Here is a 22,073-nt window from a genome sequence, read left to right as displayed (position 1 = left end):
AAATTTCCTTAGATGCATGAAGTATAGGGGAATATTTATATGCATATGATCTATTACATTCACGATTTTTCCATATATGAAGAAGAAGGGAGTTTTTGGGCATGAATTTTTGCCCAACCAATGATCTTTTGGAAATGGATCGAGAGCTTGCTCTCATGAATTTGATTAAGTTATGATCCCTTCTGATGTCTACCTTACTAGCAATTGGGATAACTCTCTAGGTTTTACCATGTGAAAATGTCAAATTTAGTGGATGAGCTCATCACAAGTTAACGTGAGTTTGACTCCATCGAAAGTAGGTAAAAATGTGAGGAGACCTCACTGGCCATTGATGAAATATTTTGGGTTGCACTATGGGAACTTGTGGAATTTCACTAGATGAATCTCTCAACACCTTAAATTTTGCCGGTGGATTTTTCTTACACACCAATTTATTTGAACATTGTGTTTAATTTTATTTGAATAAGGTGAAACATAAATATTTACATGGATTTATAAATTAAAGTTTTATTCCCACTAATGGAAAGAGGTAAGGTTAATTAATTGGATCTAGTTGATGACATGGCGGGGTTAGATGGCCTTAGTGCTGACTCAACACCCCAGTTGGTGTGACACATGGACTTAGGTGCCACATCCTTCACTACGAGGTAGATGTTCAATAGCATTGACATGGCATCAAGGTTAAACATCTTCAAATGATCACATCTCATTGATATATACTTGGATTTTAATAAAGTTTATATCATTTGAAATTTCTCAACAAGTAGAAGGTGACAACAATCTTAGATCGAGTTTCAATTTGAATAAGAAAGATGGAAATTTTGATAACCCATACCCTCAATATAGAGAGGATTGGGTTACATTTAGCTTCCCTTGCCCACTTGTATACACAAGGAATGAGATAACTCTTGCATTCATTTATTATCATTGTAGTCTTCTTTGTACTCGTACTGGAGATTTTAGGGTTCATGAGGAAACCTTAGGAGTTAGACATTAGGGTTTTTGAGGAAACCTTAAGAGTTAGACATCAAGTTTCATGAGGAAATCTTAGGAGAAGATAATGGGGGGGAGAGAGATGTCTTAAATGTTCTTGGAGAGATTACTCTTGTGTGATGCCAATGTTTGTTCTTGTGGTGACTAGGGTTTATGTTGTTGAAGAACATGATGTTGAAGATGATGATTGTTCTTGTGGCTCTTGTTATAGAACTATGCTCTGTACCCTAGTAGAACACATGGAGAATGGGTGACTATCTCTCTACATGATTTTGAAGTCTTGCTCACTTGGGATGTAAGGCCAGGGCATGATCATAGAGTTCTTGTATTCTTTATGAGCCATGGAGTTCTTGGTGCTTGTGACGATGGAAGAATGTAAGACCTATAGTTGAGGATTCGAACCTTATGACAAACACATAGATTTGGAGGATAGCATTATAATTGTTTTTCCATGTACTTGTGTGTTGTAATATGGCCAAGGGTTTGCAAACCCTGAGGAAGATTATGCTAGTGTGGAGAATTTATGTGATGCAAGCTTGTTGTTGAAGCCAAAAAGGTCTTGTTGGTGTTTATACTTGCTCTTTATAGATCTTGGGTAGTGAATATGACTTTCATGATTTCCCAAACTAGGTTTTGTGAGAGCTTGAAAGATTATACCAGCTTTGAGATAAATTCATGGCATGTACATGTGTTTCATTCTTATACATATATATGAAGTTTCAAGTTATTTAATACTCATGTAATTACATATGTGATTTTAGCTTTCAATTTGTTCTTGATTGGGTAAATTTCTAGCATTTATTGTTCATGCTAATTTGATATATATAAGGGCTAAAAATATTGAGTGATTTGCCAAACATATTGAAGATAATAGGGTAGGTTTACTACTGCAAATCCGCAGTAATTAAAGCGATTTAATATCTAGCTTATGTTTGGAAAACTGTGCCTTGAGGGTTGGCATATGTTTGACATTTTCTTGGTTGTGTTTCCTAATGCGTTGGTTAAAGTGAGATGCAATATTATCCATTGTTGTTATTGCAAGTTAATAATTTAGATCAACATGCTAGTTACTGCGAGATGCAAAATTGTCTATTGTTGTTACTACAAGTTAATAGTTTGAATCAACCCTAAGGCTAAAATTCACAAGGATTTAATTCAAGAAACCTTGAGTGCGAAGTGAAGTTCATGTTTTGTAATAAAGGTCACACGCATAATTTTTTTAACACATCTAAACTAGAATAACATTCCCCACAAGTCAATGATAGAGTGTTTGGAGAGGAACACATCTTCGAGGCCATAATGAACAAAGATTAATTGCAGTAACAAACTCTCAACTACAATGAAGCATCACAATGACAAGTTATTGACTATGACAAGAAATTGGTCAGAACTAGAGTTATTAGAAGATAATACAAATAACATGCAAATGGTAATGTCCATGTAAATACAAACACAAGCCACAAGTCCCATGTTATTGAAAACAAGCAATGTACTATAAAAAAACACAAAGTTGCCACCAAAACCATGAAGTAGATGAGAGAAGACACATCTAGTGTAACTTTAAATCACAAAGCAAAAAACATGAGAACAATCCACCACAAGAGAAAACCTTACCTTTGGAGGAAGTGAGGTCTGAACATTGCTAAATAAGAACAATGGTTATAGAATTGAGGCTTCTGTGATCCATAACAGTTTATAAAAAGCTTTCGGCGATAATCACATCAAAATTCATTTGTCAACGCATTCCAAACCAGCAAGTGAAGTTCATCGTCAGGACAAGATGAAGAAGCAGATCATAGCAACATATTAAATAGAGAGATCCCTCATTCAAACGGCTAGAAAGAAGTAACTAATTCAGACCACAGGAAACAACTACAATTGATTGGACTACCACTGACTTTGACTGGATCAAGAGTTGGGAAAGTTTACTAATTAGTTAATTAGTTAGATTTAATTATTCTGATTAAATTTCATATGTAACTCAATATATCCCTTAAAAAAAATAAATTCAATTTCAAACAAAATAAATTATATGTGAAAACTTTTGTTATGAGATTAAAGTTTATTGATTAAATAATTAGTTAGTTGAATTTAATTGATTAACCCATGTATATTAATTTAAATTGATATGCATTATCTTCTTATCAATGGTTGAAGAAGTTTAATAATTAGTTAGTTAATTAATTAGTTAATTTGTTAGATTTAATAAATTTAATTCAATTCAATATCTCTGTTACTAATTATTAAATTTGTTTTCCTTTTCAATTTAATTGAGACTAAATGTATTTAATTTGTTGAATTTAGGCCTCTGTGATCCATATCAAGTTTTTTGAGAAGAGTTTTTGGTATAAATCACATTATAATACATTTGTCGACTCGAGTGTGGTTCATTGTCGAGATAAGTTATGAATTTATAGTATTTAATTTCTTTTAATTAATTAATCTTTTAGATTTAATAATTTTGATTCAATTTTATATCCGTTACCAATATATATATATATATATATATAATATATATATATTATTATTATTTATTTATTTATTTTTTTCGAAAATAAATTAAATGTGAAAACTTTTGTTATGGGATAAATTCAGGTAGAATTAAAGTTTAATGATTAAATAATTAGTTAGTATAATTTAATGGTTAACCCTTTTTCCCCAAGTATATTTATTTAAATTGATATGCATTATCATCTTTAAATTCACATAATTAAAGGATTATGGGATAAGCTATAAATGTTTATTCGATGATTGATTAAAAGGATTATTTGTTTACTAATTATATTTTGATTTCTTTTAAAAAAACGAGTTACTAAAACTATTATGAGATAAATATGGATTAAATGTGTAGTTAATATTTTTAATAAGTTTATATGATTTAAATAAACTTGTTTTAATAAAATTATTTTGAATTAAAAAGAATATTTATAAAGAACCTAAGCAAAATGAATAACAAAAGGGAAAGGAAGGGAAGAAAGGGGAATTCAAACAAGACAATAGCCGAAGGAACAAAACAAGAAAAAAGAAACAATTTAACAACTGCTAATCTTCCAACGATCACACAATTTTTTTTTAAAATAACACCAACTATATAAAACAAAAACTAAAAAAAACTCCAAACTATATAAAAAAAACCAAACTATATAAAACAAAAACTAAAAAAACTCCAAACTATATAAAAAAAAAACCAAAAAAACTCAAACTAGAAAGCCAAAACCAAAAAGTTCCACGCCATCGCATACTAATGCATCAACCACGCTCATTACCACCATTAAAATGTTACAACCAATCTCACCACATCAACTAAATAAAAACCAATCCACATTAACCATGCACCAAAACTCCATGCCCCACCCTTTGCTTTAAAAACCCTACGTGGCAGGGTTTGAAGCGCACGGAAAATGAGAATAAAGCGGCCTTCTCTATCGCTCGATATATCTTTAACCAGCGAGATCCCGGTATGCTTGCATTACGGGATTTTGATTTATTTAGACGAAAAAAAAGCAAAATTAAAGATATACACATCGTTTTCGTAACTTTTTGAAAATCAGGGAATGCGGGGGAAGGCTAAGGGTTTGCGTCAGTTGATGGAAGGAGGCAACAGTCTGAGAGGAATTATTTTTGGCGGAGTTTGCAGAAGGTTTGTTGGAAGCTCCATCTCCGCTGAAAGGCCATCAGACTGTATTTGTTGGAACGCATTTGAAAATTCAAATCCGAAACCCTTAAAACCGGAGGGAAGAAACGATTTCCGAAACCCTTAGAACTGGAGGGGAGAACGGATTTTGTAATGCTTTACAGAGCCAAAAGGAAATTGCTTTAGAGCGGACAGGAAATTGCTCACCAGGTTTGTGTTTTGTAAAACTGATAACAGAGTAATAAGAGACTTGTTTCTTTCAAATCCTAAAAACGGTGTGATTTTGTTAATGGGAGGAAATCAAAGAGGCGGAGAAAAATTTGCAGAACGAAAGGAAATTACTGGTCAGAATTGTGTTTTTTAAACCAACGGATGTAAATGATTATATGATTTTTTTTCGTTTTTGAAGAAACATTTGTTTATTATAAACCCGCAAGGTTTGCAAATTTAGTGATGTTTCCAGGCTAAGCCAATGTCCAATAAGAGTGATATCATGGTGCAGCAACAGCAAGTTCCCTCATTAACGGAACTGCAAGAGCAGAATGATTTAGAGGAAAACCTAAGGGCTCAACAACATGTATTGTGCGAAAAGAATAATAATGGGATCTCCCGGAAGCCCCGTAGCAGAGAAGTTCATTCAAGGTACAAGTCGGGGATTTCAGCGTCGACACCCATTTCTGTTAGAAGATTCGGTGTTCCCAGCGTTAGCCGTAATGTTATGCCTTCTGATGTTACCACTTACATACGACCACAGTCTGTTGAAGTTACGTCATCAGAAATTGCTAGTGATAGACGGCCACAATCTGTTGAAGGCGATGTTACTAATTTTAAACGACCGCAGTCTGTTGAGAGAAGTCGAATATCTTCTGCTTTTTCTGGTGTGTCTAATGGGCTTTCCAGTAATAATGGTGAATTCATGGATCATATTACAAAATGTACTCCTGACATGGTTCATGGTCCCAGCAACACATCTTTAGCCTTGGATTGCAAAGGGACAACAGAGAGGAAGAGGTCATCGACGAATAAACAACACATTGAGCAGTCTGAAAATGCGAGACCTCGAGAAAAGTTGCAATCTCATGCGAAACAGGACCGAAATCGGTTGCCTTGCACAAGTACTCTGAACTTATCGGGAATTAGGCTGAGTAAGAGCTTGGATCTCATGGATAGAACCACAAGTGTCTCGACTGCATTAGCTCAAGGAAAGCCGGTGGCAGCTTCAGGCAGGATTTTCGGGCGTGGTGTTCATGGTCAGGCATTTTCACAGACTATTAACGAGGGTTCCCTTGCCACATTCAGTGCTTCGAAACAGGCATCTGTAGATGGAGCAGCTGGTAGCCTGAGAGGATATGGGCGAGAAAGATTACAGAACTTTGATTCAGGAAAACAGGTTTCGGCTATCGAGGGTGCTAGTCAGGTTAGGCTAACATCTCAAGAGACCGAGCTGGCATGTGCAGATAGGTTCCATGGATCCACTGATACTGTGTCTGACTCGGAAAGTGTTTCTTCTGGCAGTACAATTTCATCTCAGGATGCGATTGTGTGTAGCAATCGAAGATCCAGCAGAGGGAGAGCTAGCACAAGACGTGGTACTGGCACCGCAGTACCAGCTCGATTTTGGAAAGAAACAATGAGGAGGTTGCGGCGAGTATCTGGCATTGGGTCACAACCTTTGCCTGAGTCTGATTCGTCATCTACTACATTTTCTTTGGTGAGACCTTCGAGGAACTCAAAGGTCTTGTTATCAGGCACAGACACTTCTGGAGATGGGGTATTACAATCATCCGAATCTCTTAATTCGGTTTCTAGAAGTCAGTCCAGTTCAGGTTCTCATCCTCCTATTTCTTCAGTTAAGTCAGTCTCAACATCTTCTACTTTAAGAGGCCCATTAAGTCCAATAAAGCCAGGGGGACGGCTATTGCCACCACAACCGGTAAATTATCAGAGTATCCATAGCAGCAATGCGGGATCCGTTATTTGCCTCAAAGGTGATGTACGGAAGGGGAAGCAGGGAATGAACCACGTAGAGGCATCTCATATGTTGCGCATGCTTCAGAACAGGCTGTTGCAGTGGCGCTTTGTTAATGCAAAAGCTGAAGCTGCTAGGAATGCACAAACTGCTACAGCTGAGGTTTGTCTCCATAAACCTGCATAAGGTCATTTTGTTACATCTTTATTAAATACTATTAGTTGCATAAAACACTATGGAAGCATATACTTTTGGTTAGGCTGTAGTGCTGTATTATGTTTGAAAGGGCTTTTAAACTTATATCGCTTGCATTATCTGTGTTTGTTTATTCAGAAACGCTGCTTCGCAGTTGCATGTGACCTTCTGTGAAGCTGCTTGTTCATTCCGTTTACTTAAATTTTCTGAAATGCGAACTTCTTGAAGTAACTTTAGAAGTTGAGTTCCTTGTGGGCAAGTTATATTGGTTTAACTATGCAATTAGACCAAAGTTTGGAGTTTGATTTCTCTGCTTGTTGGCTTACCCATAAAAATATTTCTATCATCTACACAGCCCAAATTGTGACCATGGTAGGAATTTAAGGAATCCAAATAATGGAAGATGAATAAAATCTAGACCATATGAAATAATTCTATTTACATGTTTGTTTGTTGTTGATACACCCAACGGATGAGTACTTGGTTATCATTGTTTTTATCTCGTGAGAGGTATATGGCTGTATACAGAAAAAGTTAAAACATGTACTTTAGGACCCGTGGTTATAAATTTACAACTAGCTTTGTATCCATTATTTATAAGATTTGCATGTCTTGGTGCCATGATTGTTCTGTTCCCGATTGGGGTTGTATGTGGTGATCAGCTTATAATGTATGCTTTCATTGTTACAAAATGTGCATTCGTGCATGCTATTATTTTTAATTTGCCAGATATTTAATGTGCATTCGTGCAGCTGATATTTTTATTGTTTCTCACAGAAATTGCTCTACAATGCGTGGGCTAAAATTTCAGAACTGCAACATTCTGTTAGCATGAAGCAAGTACAATTGCAGCGAGTGAAGCAAGCTGACAAGTTGAGCTCAATTATCTCTGGACAAGTAAGGTCTTTAGTCTATATAATCCAAATATGTAACCAAAATATTATTTGCAAAACCATTAGAGAATTTTTCAGTTATTTATTTATTATTTTTTTAATTATAAATTTAAATTCTCATTTTGACACATTCTTATAAAGGTTGGGGTTGAGTATATGGTATTTTGTTCATGTTTTCTTGGCTATTTCTATGTCTTGTTTTCAGTTTTTATGGTTCTGCAAATAATGACAGCAGTTTTACGAACAGTATTGTTACTAATCTTACCCTGTAAAGAGATTATATAAAAACATCCTGTTAAAGAAAACTATATTATTTTCACATAGACTGACTATATGATAACGATCAAGAGTGGTGCAGCAGCGACAAAAAACACTCATCAAACTATTTGCAAACTCAAGCAAAGCAAGGGACACCAAGACCATTTCACACAATTTCCCCGAAGGGTAAAATTCTATCAATTCCTCAATCCTTGAGTGTTGCAACTATTGTACAAATGGTTCCTTATAATTATAAATGACCATAACAATCTTTTCAACTATCTCCACAATATCTCCATAACTATCTCCTATGATCTCTCCATTATCTTCTCAAATCCTTCCATGAATCTCTTAGTAAATCTTCATCCCTAATTTTACTCATTCCTCTTCGTCTCCTGTAGACTTTTAGAATTAGTCTACATCTCATCATCTTACTTTTTTTAATCATTACAAATTTAGGAATTGATCCTTTAAGGCCCCTTCTTCATCTTTGTGCTTTTACCTATACTTTTTATTCTTCTTCATTTTTTTGTCCTTGATCTTCTTCTTGCACCCGCAAATCATAAACATTGTTGAAGTCCATATGAAAGAATTATCATCCACCAGAATACATGGGTCGCCAGCTGCTGTATCCTGCCGGTTCTCTAGGAAATTCTTTCTCGTACATGGTTCTCCAATGGTTAGCACAACATTGTCAGTATTGTCCCATATATACAATTAAATAACTTGCATGTGACTCCATCCCTTCAGCATGTAGCTGTGGATACAAGATTGTTAGAATAAATAAGTTCCAATTTAGATAGGAGCCTTAGTTTGCTAAAAATTAGAACAAATAAGTTCCGTCTTAGATGGGGGCCTTAGTTTGCTAAAAGTAGGCACTGGATTTTAAAATTACAGTTGTGCCTAATGCAGGAAAATACGAGCACAATTTTAAGATAAGAAAACTAAATTTCGTCTGAAGATCAACAGCTGAAGTAGGAACAAGTATTGTAATATAAATTCATGCTATTACACAATGCGAAGTCAATCAATTTGTATGCAAAATTATTTCTTCTCTCATGTTCTGTGTTGTGCACGTGTGCTCTGAATTTGTACATGGTATAAAAGTTACAAGTGGCCTGTGGTATTGAATTCGAATGGCTTTGCAGACCAGACTGCATTTTGACAAATTTGTATGCTCCTCTAGTTCACTGCAGGCCATGAAGAGGTTGACACTGCTTTCTTAAGTCAGTGTTCCTCACTGCCCTTTACCTTGTGGGAAAGTGATGGAAGAAAGATAAGAGAGAAGGAAAAATCCCTTAACCTTTTTACAATCTCTCAAAAGGGGAATATACCAAGCATATTCTTTTTAAGTTGTAGCCTTCTCATAAAGTTACTTGTTGAATGAGATATTATTAGAAAGAGGTGCCATTTTAGGGTCACTTTAGTAGTGAAGTGCAAATTGTTATTACACCGAGAGAAGTGAGATGCATTCCAAGGCCTGGTATTGAAGGGATAATAATGTCTGTCACATGTCTGTAACACTGATGTCAGCATATGTTGGCCCAATATATTATGTTTTACAAAACTAAAAATATAGTAGCAATAAATCTAATGGGAATGAAATAAGAGACATTACCCTGAGAGAAGCAAGGTGCATTCTTGTTAAATTTGGACAACTAGGTCCAAACTCCATGTTCTGATGCTCAGATTAAGAGGCTAATATTTTTGTTGGATTCCTCTTACTGAGAGGTGTAAAATCCATATAAAAATAGTCTTAATCCGATGAGCAGAACTTATATTGTGAATTTATTATTCTTAATAAATTATATGTGCAAGGTCAGCCAGTTTTGTAATGTAGGCTCACATGCCCAACAGATGTGTCACACACCCTCATTGATGGATATATATACAGGAAAAGTTGGAGAGAATTTTAAGACAACTCAACTCACATCTTCCTCTCTCATCTTAGAGAGTACGCTACCTGGAGGACGAATTTCAGCCACACGTGGGAAGGACGAAGAGGACAGACAGTACGGATTTTCTGCTGCTAGGGTTTCTGCTGCTAGGGTTTCGCAGAAAGTTTGACCAGCGTTGACTTTGGTCAACGCTTGGTCCAATCAAGCTGAAAATTGGTGGAAAGTTCGATTTTTGAAGGCCGTACTATCTGGCACAAAAATCGAGGTCAAAGGGTTGACCGTTTTGCTGCTGTGTTGACTTTTAGCTTGCTGCCCCTGCGTTGACTTTTCAGGACAACGTTGACTTTTGTAGAATTGACTTGGGTTGACTCATCTACTAGTTGAAGGGATCTTGTGACACATCTGGGCTGGCTGACCAAAGGAGACTTTGCTGGTTGAAGCATCCTGTTGACCGCCGAAACGAACACACACATTTTTCTTGTTTCTGATTTGTCTTCTGTAAGATCTGCTTATATGTTCTATCTGCATTTTGCTTAACTACTTGTATGATTGCTGTGAGGAAAGTGAAATTGCTCTTAGCATAGAACATCTACAAAACTTAACATGGTATCAGAGCTGAGGTGAAGACAAACTCTATCTATAGCAATCATCATCGATGTCAATGGATGCCTTTGTGTCGCTGTACATAAAGGATTATATACGCTATCAATGATATACACGTTGTAACGGAAAGATATACAACGCAGTACTGTAGAGGATATGTTTAGGCAGTAAAGGAAGCCGCAGTCATAAGGACATGAGGCTGCAGTCATGAAGAGTCAAGTCGTAGTGATGGAGAGGTATCCGCAGGCTTAAGAGCTCTGGCCAAAGTGCGAAGAGGAGTATTTCTGTGTCTTTTGTTTATGATCTGATTGGCCGAGTAAGGAAGGAGGCTAGCCGAGCTTGTAAAGAGGAGTTCTGGGCATAAAGACAAGGGTTATTCTCTATGCACAGGCCGCTGAGTGATTTTGAGTTTTACAATGGGACAAAAGTCTGTTTTGAGAGGGCCGAGAGGCCCAACAAGGAGCAGGAAGAAGGCCGCAGTACCCTTGACCATCAACGCAGTAATTAAAGAAGTTTGAAGGCTGTATAGTAGGGCTGTCGTAGCAGCCACAGAAAGCCCTAACCAGGGCCGAAATTTCAGGGTCTGTGCATTGGTCGAAATGTATTTGTGGACAGAAATATGACGTCTATCACAGGTATGTGCTTGTCTTTTATAATGATGAATTTGCCAGATATTATGGTCCAGATTAGACAGTTTGCAATTCTGGTATAATGGGCTGTAAGTAGCTCCAAGTATAGTCCCTTGAGAGGGACAACAAGGGCTGTTACAAGGCAGATGCTTTGGAGTCTTAAAAATGGATATATGGAAGAAATTAAGGGTGGTCAAGTGGGCTTATTATCAGACCCCATCTTCTGTAGTGAAACATGACAATATGACATAGTTTTCTGACAGTGATCTTCTGCACTTATTGTAGTGTCACTTACTCTCATGACAGTTATGCCTAGCAGTGATATTTCAATTTTCACAAGTCCTCCATCTACAAAGATGTACTCTATGTACCCAAATTGAAGAAGAACCTTGTGTCTGTATCTGCCATGGAAGACAAAGGATTCAATGTAACTTTCTCTGATGGAAAGGTACTCATGTGGAAGAAGAGCTTCAAGGAAGCTATCTCAATTGGTTTTAGAGTTGGTACACTCTACCAGGTTGGAGGGAGTCCGTTGGGAGCTATGACTTGTGATACTATCCGTCAAACCGAACTATGGCACCGAAGATTTGGACACCCTCATTACAAGGCTCTTCCCGAAGCAAGGAAGGTGGTGACAGGGATGCCTGATTTTGGAAATAATCATGAAGGTGTATGTAAGGGCTGTGCTGAAGGAAAACATTCAAGGGGACCTTTCCCCTCAAGTGTCACAAAGACATCTGAGATATTGCAACTGGTCCATTCTGATCTTTCCGGTATGTTGCCTGTAACATCCCTAGGGGGATGTTCTTACTATATGACATTTACTGATGACTTCTCTCGCAAAACCTGGATATACTTCTTGAAGAAGAAGGATGAGGCTTTCATGTGGTTCCGTACCTTTAAAGCCTTCGTGGAAAATATGACCGGAAAGAAGATCAAGATTTTGAGGACTGACAATGGCACTGAATATGAGTCAAATGAGTTCAAAGACTTTTGCAGAGAAGCTGGCATTAAGAGGGAGACTACCACTGCATATACTCCTGAGCAGAATGGTGTTGCTGAACGCAAGAATAGGACTATTGTGGAAGCTGCCCGTGCCATGCTATGTGACCAGGGTCTTCCAAAGTTTCTGTGAGGAGAAGCTGCAAATACTGCTGTGTACATTCAAAACTGATGCCCTCATTCCGATTTGGACTCCAAAACTCCCGAAGAGGTTTTCTCTGGTAAGAAACCTGATGTCTCACATTTTAGAATTTTTGGATGTCCTGTCTATTTTCATGTGCCGAAAGAAAAGGGAAGTAAGCTGGATGCTACTGGAAAGAAAGGAATGTTTGTGGGCTACAGTGATACTTCTAAGGCATATAGAGTCTATGTACCTGGTCAAAGGGAAGTAGAGATAAGCCATGATGTCACTTTTTGACGAAGATGCTTCCCTGAAGAAAGTAGTAGATCTTCCTAGATCTGAAGAAAATCATGAAGAAAGACCTGGAAATCTGGAAGAACCCCAGGATGAGACTATGCCTGATGTTGAAGGGCCAATGGACCTTATTGATCCTTCCCCTTCTCTAGGAAAGAGGCCATCATGGCTCAAGGACACCCTCGAAGATGCTAAGGGTCATGCTGCCCCAAGGGGGACATTCCGAGAAAGCAAGAAGCCGTGTAGATACCAAGGGTATCTAGCTGCCATGAGTTCTATTATACAATCTGAACCTGGATCTTTTGAGGAAGCCATCAAGCATCAAGTCTGGAAGGATGCTATGCATGAAGAATATGAGGCTATTATGAAGAATGATGTCTGGGATGTGGTCCCGAGACCAAAGGACAAATATGTTGTCACCTCTAAATGGCTCTACAAGATTAAACATGGACCTGATGGGAGTGCTGAAAAGTTTAAGGCAAGATTTGTTGCCCGTGGCTTCTCTCAAAAGGAAGGAATTGACTATGACGATATATTTGCACCTGTGGCACGATATACCACCATCCGATCCATCATAGCCCTTGCTGCTACGCAAGGATGGAGTCTTCATCAGATGGATGTCAAGACCGCTTTTCTGCATGGTGCAATAAAGGAAGAGGTGTATGTAGAACAACCTCTGGGATTTGAAGTTCAAGATCGAGACACTTATGTCTGCAGGTTGAAGAAAGCCCTCTATGGGTTAAAGCAAGCACCCAGAGCTTGGTATGAGAGGATGGATAGTTACTTGATGAAGCTGGGCTTCACTCGAAGCAATGCTGATCCAAACCTTTACTTTAAGGTTGTGGAAGGAAAGCCTCTCATTCTAGTGCTGTATGTGGACGACCTCTTCCTGACAGGTGATGACCCTCTCATTCATCAATGTAAGAGGGAGCTTGCTGCTGAGTTCGAGATGAAAGACCTAGGACTGATGCACTATTTCCTAGGCCTGGAGGTCTGGCAGAGACTTGGAGAGATTTTCCTTTCTCAAGGAAAATATATTGTGAAGCTTCTGGAAAGATTTGGGATGGTGGACTGTAAGTCCGTGTCGACACCAATGGAACTCAACTTTAAGAAGTTGAGTGGCAGCGCTGCAGGGCCTATCTTGGCCAATCCTACTGAGTATCGTCAACTCATAGGAGCTTTGATGTTCTTAGTGAACACCCGTCCGGACATATGTTTTGCAGTGAATACTTTGAGTCAACAGATGGTTGAGCCTCATCATTTTCACTGGGTTGGTGCCAAGAATCTTTTGAGATATCTTCGGGGCACGATAAACCATGGGCTGAGATACACTGCCGGGAGTGTGATACTCCGGGGATATACTGATGCCGATTGGGCTGGCAGTGTGGTGGATCGTAAGAGCACATCTGGATGCTGTTTCAATCTTGGTTCTGCTTCGATCTCATGGATGAGCAGGAAGCAGAAGTCGATGGCTTTGAGCACCGCGGAGGCCGAATACATTGCTGCTAGTATGGCCTGTTGTGAAGCAGTTTGGTTGAGGAAGCTCTTTAGTGAGCTGTTCCAACATGTGCTAGATACCACTGTAATACTCTGTGATAATCAGAGTGGGATTCGTATGACTGAGAATCCTGTGTTCCACGACCGATCCAAGCATATTGATATCAGGTACCACTTTATCCGGGATATGGTACAGCGAGGCGCCGTAAGGCTCGATCATATAGGAACTGATGAGCAGGTCGCGGATATTCTCACTAAGCCCCTGGGGAAGGTCAAGTTCCTAACCTTCCGTGAGAGTCTTGGTGTCGTGGAAAGACCCTAAGATGTGGGTCCTGTTGGACGATGAGCTCTGGGAGCTCTGGGGGGCTTTGGGGATAGCTTCTCGGAGCTATAAGCACTCATAATGCTTTTGCCCCACCCTTGTGATTATTGAGCTGGTTCGCCACTCATTTATCTGTGCCCCGTATGCATCCTACCCATTGAGTTCAGGGCTCATGGGAAGTACCTATCATTTGGCCAATGAGGTGTGGAAAAGCTAGAGACTATTAGCAAAGACTGATGGACGCATTAGAGATTGCCGTACTCTCTATCTAGGATGGCATGGTCCAACCACTTGATCTGGGATCAAGATTTGTGAGGTCTGGGACCTCTGGACTGACTATGTCAGTCGGGGAATGATGTCTTTGTGACTGACCCACTTCTGTTCTGAAATAAAGAAGCCAGCAAAGCAAGTTTCGGCGGGATGACTCACGATGTTGATTGCACTAATAAATGGAGTTCTCCCTAGTTGAGAGGGAGTGTTAAATTTGGACAACTAGGTCCAAACTCCATGTTCTGATGCTCAGATTAAGAGGCTAATATTTTTGTTGGATTCCTCTTACTGAGAGGTGTAAAATCCATATAAAAATAGTCTTAATCCGATGAGCAGAACTTATATTGTGAATTTATTATTCTTAATAAATTATATGTGCAAGGTCAGCCAGTTTTGTAATGTAGGCTCACATGCCCAACAGATGTGTCACACACCCTCATTGTTGGATATATATACAGGAAAAGTTGGAGAGAATTTTAAGACAACTCAACTCACATCTTCCTCTCTCATCTTAGAGAGTACGCTACCTGGAGGACGAATTTCAGCCACACGTGGGAAGGACGAAGAGGACAGACCGTACGGATTTTCTGCTGCTAGGGTTTCGCAGAAAGTTTGACCAGCGTTGACTTTGGTCAACGCTTGGTCCAATCAAGCTGAAAATTGGTGGAAAGTTCGATTTTTGAAGGCCGTACTATCTGGCACAAAAATCGAGGTCAAAGGGTTGACCGTTTTGCTGCTGCGTTGACTTTTAGCTTGCTGCCCCTGCGTTGACTTTTCAGGACAGCGTTGACTTTTGTAGAATTGACTTGGGTTGACTCATCTACTAGTTGAAGGGATCTTGTGACACATCTGGGCTGGCTGACCAAAGGAGACTTTGCTGGTTGAAGCATCCTGTTGACCGCCGAAACGAACACACACATTTTTCTTGTTTCTGATTTGTCTTCTGTAAGATCTGCTTATATGTTCTATCTGCATTTTGCTTAACTACTTGTATGATTGCTGTGAGGAAAGTGAAATTGCTCTTAGCATAGAACATCTACAAAACTTAACAATTCTACAGCCCAGTATTGAACAGATCATAACATTTGTCCCATGTCCATAATACTGAGGTCAATGTATGGTGGCCCAATATGATATGTTTTACAAGACTAAAAATATAGTAACAATAAATCTGATGTGAGTGAAATATTAGTCATTGCACTGAGAGAAGTGAGATGCATTCAACATTCTAGTATTGAAGTGAAGTGCAATTTTTTTACCAATCTAAAGTTTTCTGCTGTTGATGGTTAGTAAGGTATATGGTGGATTTTGATTGTGTTAAGCAAGTTGTGTGTTTTATAGATGACTTAACAACACATCATTATCTTAATCATAGAAATCAGCTGGCATTCATCATATATTCAGAAAACACTGTTGGATTGTTTATATGGACTCATTTATCACAAGATTCTCAATGGAACATCCAATATTGCCTTTGGTGTTTTATGCTTAAGTTTAAAGGCGGCAGGGCTTTAAGATTTATAGCACTAATATGCTTATTTGTGCATGCCATTATTACAAGCATTGTTAAAGTTAGGTGAAACTTGCTACTCATGGCTTTAAATTAAAAATATATGATTTATATGTCAAAAATTGCCCTTTCCAGGAAATGCTTTCCAAGCATTGATTCTTTCATGTGTAGGTGTACAGTGTAGTGTATACGGTAGGGACAAAAACTGAAAGAATAAGAAATTGCAACAGCAAGTTGCCAATGCATTTTACTTGGTTGGTTCCTGATATACAGTTTATTGTCTGATTTTGTTGTTGTGTAGACACTATTTAAAAAAAAGAACCTCTTTTTGTGTCCAACTATCATAAATCTATCAGTGGCCAATGATTTGAAATCTGTAGCACTGATTTCTTGACAAATATAGAGGAAATCACAATTTTGGGACTAAACTTAATCAATATACACTAAATTTTAGTGTCACCTTGTCCAAGTCAGTCATTGTTTGGTGGCTTTAATCTCTTGGTGTTGGAAACAGCAGCACAGAAAAAAATATTCGATGCAGAAATGCTGTGTTGTAACTTGTAACTTGTTGCTAAATGCTTTATTGATTTGGTTACATAGATTAGTATTGTAAGTATTGAGTTTTGATAAAAGGGAGTTATTTGTAGAAGTTTTAGCAACGACATATAGCCTTTTTTGTACTTTACATTTTATTTATCTGTAAAATGATGATGTGCATGATTAACAGATGAATTATCTGGAAGACTTCAACTCGTTACAGCATGACCATTCCAATTGTCTCTCTGGAGCTATTAAAGCTCTAGAAGCTGCCACAGTTCGACTTCCAATCACCACTGGTGTGAAGGTATGCATGTTATCTTTGTCTGAGTATTCTGTTGGTGGTTGTATATGTTGCCTGGTTGGTTTTGGACATGTTTTTCTGTTGTTCCTAATGAATGACTGATTTGGTTACCAGTAGACAAGGAGTTTTACTGATATGCATCCTGTATGCAGGCTGATGTTCAATCTGTGAAAGGAGCTCTTAATTCAGCTAGTGATGTAATGCAGTCAATGGGATCTGCGATCTTTAGTTTATTACCGAAGGTGAAAAATATCTTTGCTGTTCGTACATATTTAGTATTGAGGCAAATACTAATCAGTTTTACTAATTCTGCATGCAATATTTCTTATGCTGCACGGTTACATTAATATAAGAAAACCAACTTATTATGAAATACTGATGGATTGCTTGCTCACTTGGCCTGATTATCCCTTTCAGTATGATGAAAGAATTGAATACTTCAAGATAATTTTAATAGTTATCTAAAATGTTGTAACTCCATAGAACAGAGTGTTGATTTTTGTAGCTATGGTCATTTTTAATAGTTATTATTTTAGCCCTTGGAATATATATAATAATAAATTTACTGTGAAGCAGGGGTATCTGAACCCAGGGGTGGGGTTCTCGTACCTGTACCCGATTCACACACCTAAGCACCGGAAATGGTTCGGGCTTCTCAAACACACCCTTCCGAACCCGGTTTGGGTATGGAGAACCTGATACTCCGAAAATTAAAAATGGGTTCTACTTCTCTCTTTGTGATGGGTACTTGGTACTCCGTAAAAGGGTGTGTGGTTCCCCGAAAATGGGTACTTAGTCAGTCACAGTTTTTTTTGTGTTGGATTTTTAATAAAATATGGCTTTGTGGTCCCATGCTTCCACTAGACCCTAGTATTTGCTAAACCAAAAGAACTGCATGTGTGGACGAGGAGATACAACCAGATGGTCTTATGGAGCTACCTCCAGTTGATATGAAAGAGCAGGAACCTCCATATGAAAGTGATCCCTCCCTAGAGAGCTTGTTCACTGATGAGCTTAGTGATGTTGATCATGATGGCGTGGATGCTGATGAGTGATGATATGGCTTGAGGAAGCCAAATCAGTTATCTTGAGACTTGTTCATTGTTCAGTTTCATTTTTGTTGTTGTTGAATTTTCTATTTCATGTGTGGAAATGCCTTAGGGAAAATTTTGAATGTAGTATGACAATGGAGTCCTGGACATATAATATATTGATTCATATCTCTCTGCTTGATATTAAATTTGAAATTTCAATGTGAGTGTGCAATGTTTTATTTTTCTTGTTGTAAATTGGAATATTTCAAAATTGAAAATTCATAATTTGAATTTCATATCTATATATATATATATATATATATATATTATATACTATAATATAGTATAAACCCTCAGCGAACCAACGCACCTTGTTTCAAAAAGTGACATCCTTGTCCTTGTCCCCGTACCCATACTCGAACCCATGTTTCCTGACAACCTAGTAAATTTTAGACATGTTCTTTATTTCTGTTTCAAAAGAGAAAATTTTGAATTTTAAAATTTGAACTATTGGCTTCAAAATGATCTAGTTGGCCCTCCATCAAGTCAAGTCGGCCCCAGTTGAAGTGGCACCCATTTGGTTATCCAGAACACTATACATACTCCACTCGTTCTCCTCCACAAGATAGAAATTCGGATCACATAACAACAAGATATCTTCTGGGCATCCAAGCGAAGGAGAAGAAGACAAGAAGGGCAAAGAAGGACAAAGACATCTCAAGCATTCTCTCTCTCTATCTCGCACATGTGAAACCCTCCTACAACTTTGCATGTGTAATTTCTGGGCAACAAGTCCAAGCTCTTCTGGGTAGCAGGTCCAATCTCTTCTTGGAATAGAAGATGGCTGAAATTTGGCCTAGGCAGATCAGACAGGGTCGAGTTGGTTGGGCAGATTGGTGACTTGATAAGAGGGTAGTTTGACCAGGTTTGCATTGCTAGTCAGTTTGACTAGAAGAATTAGATGTATCTCTTGTTGAATTGGATAATTTTTCTAGGGAAAAGGTTACTGGGTTTTCCCCCCAAGTGGGTTTTCCCAGGGTACATCCTGTGTTGTCTTTGTGCATTGTGATCTCTATTGTCCTATTTCTTTTATGGTTGAAATTTTGAAGTGTAATTGCTTAATGATAATTTGGAAGTGCTAAAATAATATCTACATCATTGGAAGTAATTATCAGTTTTCAAAAGTTAGTGCTTGTATCTATTGCACTTGTAAAATCAACATGGTATCGTAGCTTTGGTAAAGACAAGACAATTGAGATCACTTCTTGAAGACATTCTTCCTACAATCAGATTTGTGATCAGATATTTGACTAGATGCCTTCTTATGTCAAGTATGAACATGAGCTGGAAGGTGCAACAAATCTCAAAGCTTGGAAAACCAGATAGATCTTATCCTAGAAGAATGCTATGAAATGCGTACAAGGCAAAGTTCCCGAATCTCAGAATAATGAAGAAAAGGTCCACTACAAGAAAATGGAAACCATGGCCAAAATGATTATTGTTGAATCCATCAAAAACCATCTGATTCCATTGGTTGAAGGATTGCAAACTTAAAAACAAATGTATGGCACTCCGATAAGGTTATTCTCAGTCAACTATACTGATCAAGAGAATGATAAAAGGAGAGGAAAGTCTCATAATTTCTAGGAAAGAAATGCAAGTAGAAATATTGCTCCCGTTCCGAATCATAGGAAAAAGAATATTCAATGTTACTGATATCTCTATGGTCACTACAGAAATGAATGCACTGGACATAAACGTCATAGAAAAAGGAAAAGCGAATATTCTAATTCAACAACAGAGGTTATTAATGTTGAGCATCCTCAACACAAGAAATCAAGGAATGACAAATCACATGACTTTGAGGAAGATGATATGCTTGAGTAAGCAAGGCGGGAGGAGTTCATCATCAACCTCCCTGAAGTTTGTCAAATATTTTTTATTTTTATCTTTGAAAAGTCTAGTTGAAAATAAGTCTATTCTTAAGTGTTGAACATACTATTTAAAGCAGTTTTTGTTTTGACACTGAATGGACCCTTCTTTCTAATAAGGCATATTAAATTCTGAATCCTATCTTCTAGTCTCATAATTTGAATTTATGCTATGCAATTCAACAACTAGGATTGAGTTTAAGATGAGTACCTCATCAACCTTTTGTAAACCAAAAACCTCTGGAAGATCAAGTCATGACACTTTAAAGGACAAATGATGGCCATTAGAAAAGGTCGAGATCATTCATCTCTGTTTTATAATGTCTTTAGATCTTAAAGACCACTAAAGGCATGAGACTCCCTGATTTGAATTATTCCATCTGTTGTACAACAAAAATTGCTATGACAAAAGTTGATGACTGTCCTATAAGCTGTCATGAAGCAATGACTTCATCACAGTGTTCAGAGCTTGGACTATGGTTCAAAGTTTGAGAAAGTCTATCAACAAAATGAGAATACCTGAAGTATGACATTATACTACAAGACACAAGTATCTTGTACAATATGAAAAATATTTTATATATGTTGATGCATCTAGATCAATATATGGCAGAACTTCTAGAAGTATGGCAATTTTATCAAAGGATACATTTCTGATTAATCCACCAAGGAAGTTTCTCTCTGAGCTAGAGTGTTCTAAGAAGACCATTAAATGAACATGTACAAGCAATATTGTCATTGAGAAGGTATAGGGTTGCCCGAACAAAGAAGACAAATTGTTTGGAGAAACTTTTGAAAAGCTTGGCTATTGACATTGCTAAATCTTTTTGAAGTCTCTTGTTGGGACAAAATGCATCTTAAGGATTTGAATTTAAAGAAAAAGATGTTGTGATGGATCGTAATTAGTTTTTTCTACATAGTAAAATAATAACTGTAGCTACAACGAGGAGGCTGAGGCTAATATCTAGTTAGCACTAAGAGGACATATTTTGCTGATGCCTCTCCCATAAAGGAAGTCTGAACCATTTGAAGACTGTCTACTTATTAAGAGTTGGTTGGAGGAGCAAGTTATTTTGTAAAATGCTATTCCATATCCTCTTTGAAGATTTATGTCTATGATTTGACATGCTATATTTGTTCGTTTTCGATAGATGGAGGATGTTGTTTCTTTACCATGCTATACAAGTCCCCACAAAAAGTATGTTGGACCATCAATCTTGATATTTTTGCTTGAATTGATATCAAGATGAATATTTTGAGTCATGGGGATTCTATGGTTGTTGGACACTTAAATACACTTAAATATGGTTAAGAAAATTTGCATGTGACAGTCTGTTGGTCTGGCAAAAGATGAGTATTTTAAAAACTAGGGTTTGTAAATCCTAAAAGATTGGAAGTCTTGGATATGAAAGCCCTAGGGTTTGTGGATAAAACCCTAGTTGGTCCTAGATCAATGTTTCTGTTGAAAGAAGAAACCCTAGCTCATGCAAAGTAACTGATGATGAAGATAGGGATGATAAGATTGCAAAGAATGAATTTTGCAAGATGGCAAGGATCAAGAGGGAGTTGACAAATCCCTTCAATCGATCAAAATATAAGTAACTTAAATTTCTCTTCCTTGATTATTGTTGTTGTTATTTTACTATTAGTTAGCCTCTTGTCTTTGTATCTTTTGCTTGGTTATAATTGTTCTTCCATGGCATCCTAGTTAGAATTGCAAGTACATTGTGAAGGCTGCCAAGGCTCTAGTAGCAGATGGAAGTATTGGAGGAACAAAGCAATGATGGCAAGGGAATTCTCTCAGAAATAATTTGTATTCGAGAGGGAGAAATAGTACCATGTGAGATGACCAGAAGAGCTTCCAGTTCAGAGGGAGCAGTTTTTCAGGTCAACAAGTTTGAAGGACAAAAATGTATATGAAAATTGTGCCGATACTTGAAGAGAAGTCATTGGTGACTTCCAAGGGGATCTACAAGACCTATCATGCAACAAATGGCAGTGTAGAGAAGTACAAAACAAGATTCATGTACTTCTAGTAAGAGGGAGAAGACTATGCTATGACATTTGCTCTGAATTGTGAGGTACACAAGCTGAAATTTCTATTGAAGGTTACACCAGATGGATGTAAAGACCATTTTCCTCAATGAGGTAATTAAAGAAGCGTATATATAGCTACCTC

General features: G+C 37.6%; 1 protein-coding gene across 2 annotated transcripts in view; it reads left to right on the top strand.

Moving 5' to 3' along the window:
* The first annotated feature begins 4,452 nt into the window (after positions 1–4,452).
* The window catches only part of LOC149139291 (uncharacterized), a 31,106-nt gene continuing 13,485 nt past the window's right edge, over positions 4,453–22,073 (top strand). Inside the window, exons 1-4 of one of the 2 annotated variants that reach the window (XM_089446841.1) lie at positions 4,453–6,758; positions 7,569–7,688; positions 16,816–16,932; positions 17,082–17,171. In XM_089446841.1, the coding sequence (XP_089302967.1) occupies positions 5,100–6,758; positions 7,569–7,688; positions 16,816–16,932; positions 17,082–17,171 (1,986 nt within the window). In that variant the 5' untranslated portion in view covers positions 4,453–5,099. The remainder of the gene's footprint in view (positions 6,759–7,568; positions 7,689–16,815; positions 16,933–17,081; positions 17,172–22,073) is intronic. The other variant, XM_089446840.1, reaches the window with a different exon arrangement.

Source organism: Pinus tabuliformis, chromosome X, assembly GCF_031772625.1.
Source record: "Pinus tabuliformis cultivar Carrire ecotype Pingquan chromosome X, CPIR1, whole genome shotgun sequence".
Classification (NCBI taxonomy): Eukaryota; Viridiplantae; Streptophyta; class Pinopsida; order Pinales; family Pinaceae; genus Pinus; species Pinus tabuliformis.
The sequence above is the reverse complement of the archived record's forward strand: the minus strand, read 5'-3'. Positions and strand labels throughout refer to the sequence as shown.